General features: G+C 41.7%; 1 protein-coding gene across 1 annotated transcript; it reads left to right on the top strand.

Moving 5' to 3' along the window:
* The first annotated feature begins 3491 nt into the window (after window positions 1–3491).
* LOC129741821 (uncharacterized) lies at window positions 3492–8940 on the top strand. Its single transcript, XM_055733612.1, has 3 exons — window positions 3492–4146; window positions 4475–8502; window positions 8608–8940. Exons 1-3 carry the CDS (start codon window positions 3492–3494, stop codon window positions 8938–8940), a joined length of 5016 nt encoding a protein of 1671 aa, XP_055589587.1.
* The last annotated feature ends 1861 nt before the right edge of the window (window positions 8941–10801 follow it).

Genomic DNA, 10801 nt, shown 5'->3' with positions numbered 1-10801 from the left:
AAATGATTAAAAATCAAGAACTTTTTTAATTTTTTTTTCTGTTATTTATCGATTGTTATGAGCAAAAATGATATAGACAAATATAAGTAACCAATCCCTCCCCCTTCATAAAGGCGGTTGTTCATATGACCCTGGACCAACATACAATAAAACATAACAATAATAATTTGACCCCTAACTCTTTCCAGATATTTTTAATTCGTGAGAGTTCTGACAAAAACCTTGACTTGATTCTCAACATATTTGTACTGAATTCGAATTTTTGATATCCTCGTAATGAACTAAAATTTGATTCTCAGACGAAAGTTTTACAACAATTTATTTTAAAATTATTTAAAGTCTTTTAACAAGTAATCTGAAAAAAAGTCCATGAGCCAACTCCCAAATGCCACTGAAAAATTCACTTAATGCTTTAAAAAAAATGAATTTAGAAGCTATATGTTGCGCATAAGAATTTTTTTTTTTGAATTTAAGGTAATGACCACAAAAATGGTGTGAAACCGTACTTTTTATTCAATGGAAAGTTATTACTATTTGATCACAGTACACATTTTTTGAAAGTTGATTGAAAGTTGATGTAGTTTGATTCATTTTCATGTTCTTTGTTTCTCAAATTACAAAGCACAGAATTTTCAAAAAAGCTGTTTGTCGAACTGTCTATCGATTTGCATTTTCTGGGCATTTTTTTTTTTTCTGCTGAGACACACCAGAGACGTCATCATCAAAACAAACTCGTGTTCATGTTGTGAATATTTTTTTGAGAAGAATTTAATAATAAGAAGAAGCTATAAGAAGCTAATTATAAGAATTAAGTAAATCGGATGTACCGTGAAACGAGACATCATGCAAAAGCAGGTTTAGATGCAACATTTGTATACCACAACACTCATTCAATTTTTATTTCAATATACTGTTATAAAGTTATCTTTGAATGTTAAAAAAAAGTTTTTGACATCGTGAAAGAGTTTTTAAAGTTTTTGATCGTCATAAAAAATTTAAAAAAAATCGAGCAATAGATATACAAATTTTTACATTTTTCAATGCCATAAAAAACTTTACCTAGTACCTATGACGGATCGACTTAATGATATCACCTACAAACTTTATATTGCATTCATTGTCCTATACCAACACTGTTGGTGTATATTTATTTTTCGGACAATCACCAAATTTTTTTAAATAAATATTTTTATAGTTCAGTTAGCTGTCTGGGGCAAAATGCAACAAAATACAAGTCAGATCTAAATCTCAAAAATCGCGTTTCCATATGCCGGGATAAGATTGTTTTGCATTATGCGCTTGTTAACATTATTTTCATGATTTAAGATGATAGAATATTTTGTAGTATTTTTAACAGATCAACACATTTTTCTTAAACACATTTTTGACAGAAAAAAATTTAAATTTAATTCGAACAAAACCAAAAATTGCTGCAATTGGTGCTTTATGCGTTATGACATCACAAATGTATCAACAACTATATATTTTCAAACGTTTTCATTTGATTTTTCATTAATGACAGATTTTGTTGCAACTTACCCCTTTTTCTCAGTAGGGTGAGAATTGCATGTTTTTGTAAATTTAAAAAGAACTGGTAAAACTAATATTTATTCTGACTACGTCAATTTGGTGTCCCCATCGACCTTAAAACTTTTGATGTACAAGAGGTATGATTATCTGTAAGCATTGAGATTTAAGAAGCCATTGAAGTTGAAAATTGTTGCATGTTGCCCCAGTTGACGGTAATTTAAGAAATATATGTGTTTTGATACTTACCTGTTGCTGTGCTGATTTGTGCCAGAGAAAGCTTAAAAAAACGTACTTACCTGTTTAAGACAGCAACCAAGTTAGCCACCAAAGACGTCACCATACTTACCTGCAATCTGGGATTCTACAACCTGTTTTGGATCGACGTATTTTCCGAGGATTGTTACGTGTAGAGGTACGACTAGGTGCGCTTCAACTCGTTGAAAAACTCATTTTAGGCTTTACAAATTGCATAAACGACGTGGACAAGGTTATAATGTGACACTCTGTAGCGAGATATGAACGTCAACGTCGATTTAAACAGTTCTTATTTAAAATCACTGTATTTTAAATTTAAACTAAACTAAAACATATCCCAGACAACCAGAAGTCGTATTTTATTTTACATATTATATCGTATAGAATGTTATTTAAACTCATTTTCGTATATATGCACCTACAATGTGCGGCCCATGCATATTATTAATCGTATTTAAATACATTGCATGATTTTATTACGACAATACAACCCAAATCAAGAATATGTGTGCAAATGTACCTATATGGCCACCAAAATGATAAGTACTTATATACTGGTTTTTTAACATTCAGAAATAAATAGAGTTAGAATAAAACGAACACACAATTTACAACATTCATTTACACTCTAACACTGAACACAAGAACAAAATTTGTTAGCATGAAATAATTTACCCCAGGCTATACTCCACCCTAGGTGCAAATTTGCTTCCACAATAGCCACAATCGACACAATTCTATGTACTACAGACCAAAGAATTTATTATTCCCGATCTTGAGCGAGATCTACACAATTCCCCCAGGCTAGGTAGATAGGCAGCTAGGGATGATAAAAGCTGGTCAGCTTCCAGCATCCAAAAAGAGTTCTCGCGCCACCGGTCACCGATCAGGACAAGTCTATGTCGCTATCGGTTGTAAATAAAATTATAAGTTGCAATCACAGTTGATTGACTTCTTATTGCCGGTGAAGAAAATCCCCGTGTCAGTCCGTTTGACTTCCCAAGTGCCCCGATCTTGTCGTGTCGGCGGAGTCGCGAATTTTACCCGCGATTTGTCCGCAGTTTAATTCAAGTCTCGTGTCGAACATGGTCCTTCGAGCCGGATGAATCTGGACCAAAGTGCTAGTGCCAAAGTGACCAAAAGTTGACATTTTGCGGCTGGCCTGTGACCAGTAAATGGAACTATAGTTTCCGACATTGTGGGCATCTGAGAAGCCAAACGGGTTCTGCACGAACGTTGTGGTGCCTTAGGGCAAATTGTGCTATTGTGAAAACAAAAAAAACCTTGGGGAAAATTAAAAACCCCTAAGTGGATCGAATATTGATCAATTGTGAAAATAAAACGAACAGACTGAACTGTTTGTGAAATTGTAAATCATAAAAAACTCTCTGAGTGTTCCCCATTGTGCTGGGAGGGTATTGCCTCAATTAGTGATCGAAGCAAAATTAATTGCTAAAAGTGCTGGCTTAACTGTGCCGAAAAATAGTGAACAAGAATTCCGCTGGCAGTTTTCCTGCTCTGCCCCTTCGGATATTGTATGCCGACGGCGTTTGATAGCTGCTTTACTGCTGGTTCCTGTTCGCTGTTTTTGGAAGCCCGAGTTGGCGCCGTGAAGCGCGGCCGTAAGTCATCGCACTCAAATCAAAGGTGGGTTCGTTCCATTTTGTCCAGATTGGACAACAAATACATTTTTTGCGCGATTAGAGATGGCAAATGTCGATTACCCCGAAGGTGCTGTACGTCGGGAGCATTTGATTAGGTCAGAAAATATTTCGTTTTCGGTCCACACAATAAAGAAATTTGTCGATGCATTCGACCCTAGCCGTCATAAAGATCAGGTGTCGATTAGGTTGGAGAGGTTGGAGCATTTTTACGTCAATTTCGTTGAGGAAATAGTTCAGCTGCAATTGCTTCCCCCTGCTAGCCCAGAGATCGATTACAACGAGCGGTTAGAAAATTTTGAAGCACAATATTACGAGCTGAAAACCCAGCTGACTCAACTGTTGCCAAAACGAGTGCAGGTTCCACAAAAATCTAATCCCTTACCTTTGCCTCAAATCAATCACATCAAGTTCCCTGAAATTAAATTGCCAGAGTTCTCGGGTAATCCTCTCGATTGGCGATCATTCCACGACCGGTTCAATGCTGCTGTACACTCGTCTGATGAACTTTGCCCGTCGGAGAAATTCCAGTACCTAAAAGGTTTGCTGCGAGGAGAAGCTTCAGGTTTGATTTCCGAAATTCCTATCAGCGACGAAAATTACTCTGAGGCCTGGAAACGATTGATCGCGAGATACGACGATAAGCGCATCTTAGTAAAGTGCCACTTAGCCGAGCTTTTTGATACGTCACCCATGAAATGTGAGTCTGCGGAATCTCTTCTCAACCTTGTTGATCGATTTGACCGAAATGTGAGCATTTTGAAAAAGCTCGGTGAGCCCACAGACAGCTGGAGTTCACTTCTCGTTTTCCAACTCAGCAATAGATTAGAGCCAAACACCTTGAGGGAGTGGGAAAACCATATTGCTCGTGCCATATAGTTGAATGATAGTTTTTCTCCAAAACCACGCTCGTGTTTTGCAAGCTCTCGTTCCTGCACCTAGTCGCAATAGAGAACCAAGAATAAAGCTCCAGCCAAAGTTCTCTACCTTACACGTCGCTCAAGATTCCCACCCAAGCTATTCAACAGGGCGCAGCTGCCTCCAGTGTGGTAGTGACCACTATTTGTACCAGTGCTTTAAATTCCGAAAGCTCTCTCCGAAACAGCGATTTGATTTCGTCAAACAACATCGATTGTGTTTGAACTGCCTCAAGACAGCTGCTCATGGTTGCAGAGATTGCTCTTCCGATGGTTGTCGAAAATGTAGGAAGCGACATCATACCCTCATACACCTCCAACCAATCGAACAAAAACCCGAAAATTCTAACCCATCCGAAAACCAACAACATAGAGCTCAACCCTCCACCAATCCACCTTTTGCTCCCCGTACACAGTCACCTAGTCGAATTGCATCCACCTCCAGCACATCTCTCGTATCAGTGGACCAATTCGAAACACCAGCCTCTCTCGCATCCACTTCGTCTCAGCCCCCAACGACCCCACATCAGGCGTTCACGGCCCACTCGGCGAAGCTTCCTACCGATATTGTTTTGCTTTCCACGGCGCTGGTTTATATCGAGGACTGTGCAGGAGAAAAGTTTACCGCCCGAGTTTTGCTCGATAGTTGTTCGCAGTTTAATTTGATGACGGAGTCGTTCTATCAGAAACTCAAACTGCCTATTGAGAAAGATCATGTTAAGCTTGGTGGGGTTGGGCAACACGTCACTTCGGTGAACAGATCAGTAACATCCATCGTTTCGTCTCGGGTTTCGGCTCTCAGTTGGCAGCTTAAGTTCCTCGTTTTGCCTACCATCTCTCATGACCAACCCGCCCATCCACTGATGACTACAGATTGGGAGATTCCCAGTTGGATTACTCTGGCAGATCCAACTTTTTGTACGCCTGCTGCTGTCGATGCTCTCTTGGGTGCGGACGTTTTCTTCCAGCTTTTACGTTATGGCAAAATTACACTCGGAGATCATTTACCCATTCTCCAAAACACCGTGCTGGGCTGGATAGTTTCTGGTAGGTGCTCTAGTCGCTCGTCTGAGGTCGAAATTCAGAGATGTCATCTCACACACAACCAACGGCTGGAACAGCTGGTGAATCGATTTTGGGCCCTGGAAGAATGCGGATCCAAAACTTGTTGGTCTCCTTCTGAAAAGCTTTGTGAGCAACATTTTGTCGAAAATGTGTCGCGCAACACAGATGGGAGATATGTTGTACGCCTGCCGATGAAGAAAGAGCTTTTACCCCGTCTGCGCGACAATCGATTCAATGCGCAGCGTCGTTTTTTCGCGCTTGAGCGCAAATTGGATGCAAATCCAACGCTTCGAAAGCAATATGAGGACTTTATCAATGAGTTTCTCGAATTGGGCCATATGAGGCAAATCGCTCCATCAGAATTGTCGAAAGAAAATGCATCTTTACCCCGCTATTTTTTGCCCCACCATGCTGTACTGCGCCCCGAGAGCTCGACCACGAAAATCCGCACAGTCTTCGATGCCTCCTGCAAAAGCTGCTCCGGTCTGTCGCTCAACGACGTTCTTCTGGCTGGGCCTACAATTCAAGACACACTCCTGAGCATCGTGTTGCGGTTCAGAATGCATGCCTACGTCGTCACTGGAGACATTGCCAAAATGTATCGTCAGGTGCTGGTGCATGATGAGGATCAGCCATTGCAGCGAATATTTTGGCGAAGCAGCAAAAGTGAGGAGCTCAAAACGTATCAGCTGCTTACGGTTACGTATGGTACGAACTGTGCACCCTTCCTCGCCACTCGCGTCCTCCAACAGCTCGCAGAAGACGAGCGTTCTCGATACCCTCTGGCGGCTCCTGTTGTGGTTAAAGACCTATACATGGATGATCTTTTAACTGGGCAAGATGATCTGGAGCAACTTAAGAAGATTTGCACCGAGCTGCTCAGCATTTTTTCGTCGGCTGGCATGGATCTGCGGAAAATATCGTCGAACTCGCAACAAATATTGAATGTTGTTCCCGAAGAATGCAGAGAAACAAAAACGCTTATCGAATTCGATTCCGAATCCCCAATCAAGACTCTCGGTTTGCTGTGGGAGCCAGCAACCGATTCGATTCTTTACAAAAGGCCAAACTTTACTCGTCACAAATTCTACACGAAAAGAATCATTCTCTCGCAAACTGCAAGCTTTTTCGACCCTCTAGGTTTGCTGGGTCCAGCAATCGTCAAGGCAAAAATAATCATCCAAACTCTTTGGAAATTGAATTTCGATTGGGATTATCGTTTGCCCGAAAATTTCACGCTAGAGTGGGAGGAATATCAAAGCCAATTCCATCGTTTGAAAAACTTCACCATCCCTAGGCACGTAAAATCGCTCTGCCGCCCAGCTTGCGTTCAAATGCATGGTTTTAGCGACGCATCAGAACACGCATACGGTGCCTGCGTTTACTTGCGTTCTGTTGCTCCTGATGGATATGTTACCATACGTCTTCTCGCCGCCAAATCTCGTGTCGCACCAGTAAATACGAAATCGATCGCACGCTTGGAACTATGTGGTGCTCTGCTTCTATCTCGCCTGTTGCTCATGGTGTGCGACAGCATCGGGTTGCAGGACAACATCTTTTTATGGACCGACTCTACAATTGTGCTGCACTGGTTGTCTGCTAGTCCATCATCTTGGCAGACGTTCGTCGGAAATAGAGTTGCGGAAATCCAAGAGCTAACAGCTCACTGCTCCTGGCATCACGTTCCTGGTACCGAAAATCCCGCTGATTTGATCTCAAGAGGTCTTGACATCGGCGATCTTATCGACAGCTCGTTGTGGTGGAATGGCCCTCCATGGTTAGCAGAGGCGAATCAACCGTGGCCAGAGGCACCTGAAAGCTTTGACAACATCAAAGAGAAGCATTTGGAGGCAAGAAAGGGATTAGTTCTGTCCATCGCAAATTCGTCCGAGACAGACCTCATCGAAAATTTTTCGTCGTTCACTCACTTGTTGAGAATCGCTGCACTGTGCAGGCGGTTTTTCGCCAAAATTCGATACTGCCGACAAGTTAGAAAATCATTGCCTTATCCTACTGAACCACCACCCCCTGGGCCTATCACTGTAGACGAACTTAACGAAACACTCCTCGCAATTGTACGCCGAGTTCAAGAACAAACCTTCGGCCAAGAATTTGCTGCCTTGCGTTCTGAAAAACCGCTACCGTCGTCATCGCCGCTTCGCTACCTGGCCCCCAAGCTGTGTGGTGACTTAATTCGTGTTGGTGGCCGGCTTTCTTACGCATCCATTTCGTCCGAGGCAAAAAATCCTCTCGTACTACCACGCAACCATTATTTGTCTCGTCTTATCGCCGAAACCATGCATCGTGATCAACTTCATTGTGGCCCTCAATTTCTGCTGGCCACGCTTCGTCAACGCTTCTGGCCGCTTGGTGGTCGGAATTTGGTCCGCAACGTCGTGCATGGATGCGTCACATGCGTGAAAGCCCGTCCTCGGTCATTATCCCAGCAGATGGGCCAACTACCTGCTGTACGAGTTACCCAATCTTATGCGTTCGAAAACGTTGGGATCGATTTCGCTGGCCCATTTTATCTGAAAAGGCCGAGCCCGCGGTCGGCGCCTGTTAAATCGTATGTGGCTGTCTTCATCTGTATGGCCACGAAAGCAGTTCACCTGGAGCTGGTCAGCGACCTGACATCAGCCTCATTCATCGCATGTCTCCGCCGATTTGTGGGCCGGCGTGGCAGACCAGCAAACATCTTCTGCGATAATGCCACAAACTTCGTTGGGGCTGATCGAGAGCTGCGCAACTTATTTCGATCCACTGAACATCGTCATGCAGTAGTCAACGAAACTGCCGATCAACTAGTGCGATTCAACTTTATACCACCACGATCTCCCTCATTTGGTGGCCTTTGGGAATCGTGCGTGAAGATTATGAAACACCATCTTCGTCGTATCATCGGGAATGCGTTCCTGAGCTACGAGGCATTCATCACCGTGCTGGCGCAGGTCGAAGCCTGCCTCAATTCGAGGCCAATCACTCCATTGACATCCGATCCAAACGACATGAGAGTGCTCACCCCCGGGCATTTCATCACTGGTCGCCCCCTGAATGCCCTACCCGAACGTGACGTAACGAACGCTCCAGAAGGCCTCCTACACCGCTAGGAAAGAGTCCAGCAGCAGACGCAGCATTTTTGGCAACGGTGGCACCACGAGTACCTCACATCCCTCCAGCAACGGTACAAGTGGTCAACGAAAACGAGCAACCTGATCAACGGAGCAATGGTTTTGCTCAAAGACGGTATCCTGCCGATCCTGAAGTGGCCAATGGGTCGAGTGGTGGCCGTACATCCTGGTTCCGATGGTCTGGTTCGCGTGGCCACAATCAAGCTGCCCAACGGGTCAACAACAAAGCGAGCCATCTCCAAACTTTGCGTTCTCCCCATCGAGGTCGATCCTGCAGCGCTCGAACATCTACTACCCCAGGTCAACGAGGTCCAGAATTCCACAGAGTCAACTGGCGACTCTGGTGACATCGAAAACGAAGAAGAAAGTGTTGAAACTTAAATCGTTCAAGGTGGCCGGTGTGTTTAACATTCAGAAATAAATAGAGTTAGAATAAAACGAACACACAATTTACAACATTCATTTACACTCTAACACTGAACACAAGAACAAAATTTGTTAGCATGAAATAATTTACCCCAGGCTATACTCCACCCTAGGTGCAAATTTGCTTCCACAATAGCCACAATCGACACAATTCTATGTACTACAGACCAAAGAATTTATTATTCCCGATCTTGAGCGAGATCTACACAATTCCCCCAGGCTAGGTAGATAGGCAGCTAGGGATGATAAAAGCTGGTCAGCTTCCAGCATCCAAAAAGAGTTCTCGCGCCACCGGTCACCGATCAGGACAAGTCTATGTCGCTATCGGTTGTAAATAAAATTATAAGTTGCAATCACAGTTGATTGACTTCTTATTGCCGGTGAAGAAAATCCCCGTGTCAGTCCGTTTGACTTCCCAAGTGCCCCGATCTTGTCGTGTCGGCGGAGTCGCGAATTTTACCCGCGATTTGTCCGCAGTTTAATTCAAGTCTCGTGTCGAACACTGGTTTAGCTGCATTATAAAAAATATTTTTACACGTATATTTGCACGTATATTTGTGTTGCAAATTCGAAATACCCATCAAATGGTTGTCTGCGAAACTATTGACAATTATAGAGACATTAACAGAAAAATTGAATAACCAAAAAATGAAACTGGTGTCAATATTATTCATTTTTATCATTTATTTCATATAATTCATTTTTCAACTTTTCAACCCATTTATTCATTGAGTTTATTTGGAAAACTTATTCAAGTACTGAGAAATTGAACTTGGCTCACGATCAGTGAATAAACTTTAATAACTATAACTTTTTGTTTAGTCAACTTTAAAATTCTTGAGCTTTACCATGCCGTCTGGTCGTGGCCGGCTTCTTTTAAGCCAAGAATTAAACCAACCATAGCGTTGGTGTGATTCAACATCAGCCGAAACTAATCAGTATCCACCTGCTATCAGCATGTTCATCAGTCAAAACACACGTTTCAGCCACGAATTACGCTTATCTTTTTTTGTTTTGCAGTAGCCATACACCAGACCGTTACACCCTTTATCAATGTTGTTGAAATTTGGTTTGTTTTTATTTACATAAAAAATGACTAAGCTTTAGATTTGTCTGGCGCAAATGATTTAGAGTCAAATGGTTTCCATAAATTATTTTTTATTCTCTTAAAACCATTAGATGAATTATGATGTACGTTTCGATCGGTTGGTGAGCATTGATTTATGTATCCATTATGGTGACACCTTTGCACATCGTTCATCATTCATTTGAGAGAGACAGCCAGAAAAAAAACAACCTCACAGACTTTCAGAAAATAATGGGATTAAAATGTAAATTATTTGCTGTTAATAGCGATTGTTCTCGGCATTTGCAGTTGAAGTTGTTTAATGTCTGACGTATCGAAAACTTAAATCGTTTACTCTTGCTATTTAATAAAACTCAAAGTAAATATAAAAGAAAAATGTTAAGGTTAATAAAATCGTTAAATGCTAATTTTACTGAAAAAAAACTTGCTCGAAGATTATACTTTATTTGTGTAGTAAGGTAGGGACTTTTATTAATTTTTCAATTAAATTTAAAAATAATCTCGTGAATATTTCACCACTTTGAATCCCATTTTTTCAATAGGATTTTATTCTTGTAAATTTAAAACTCATAAGGTTTCAACTCATTGCTGAGGAACTAAGGCTCTTCATTTTAGCGGGTGGTAATTTGATTTGATTAAGCATTCAATAACCATATGTTTAAAGTCGACTTACATCATTTGGTTAATGTTGAAAATATTTCATTTGTCAATGTTGTAAAATTACGATCA

Source organism: Uranotaenia lowii, chromosome 2 (genome assembly GCF_029784155.1).
Source record: "Uranotaenia lowii strain MFRU-FL chromosome 2, ASM2978415v1, whole genome shotgun sequence".
Taxonomy (NCBI): Eukaryota; Metazoa; Arthropoda; class Insecta; order Diptera; family Culicidae; genus Uranotaenia; species Uranotaenia lowii.
This window is presented reverse-complemented; position numbering and strand designations above follow the sequence as displayed.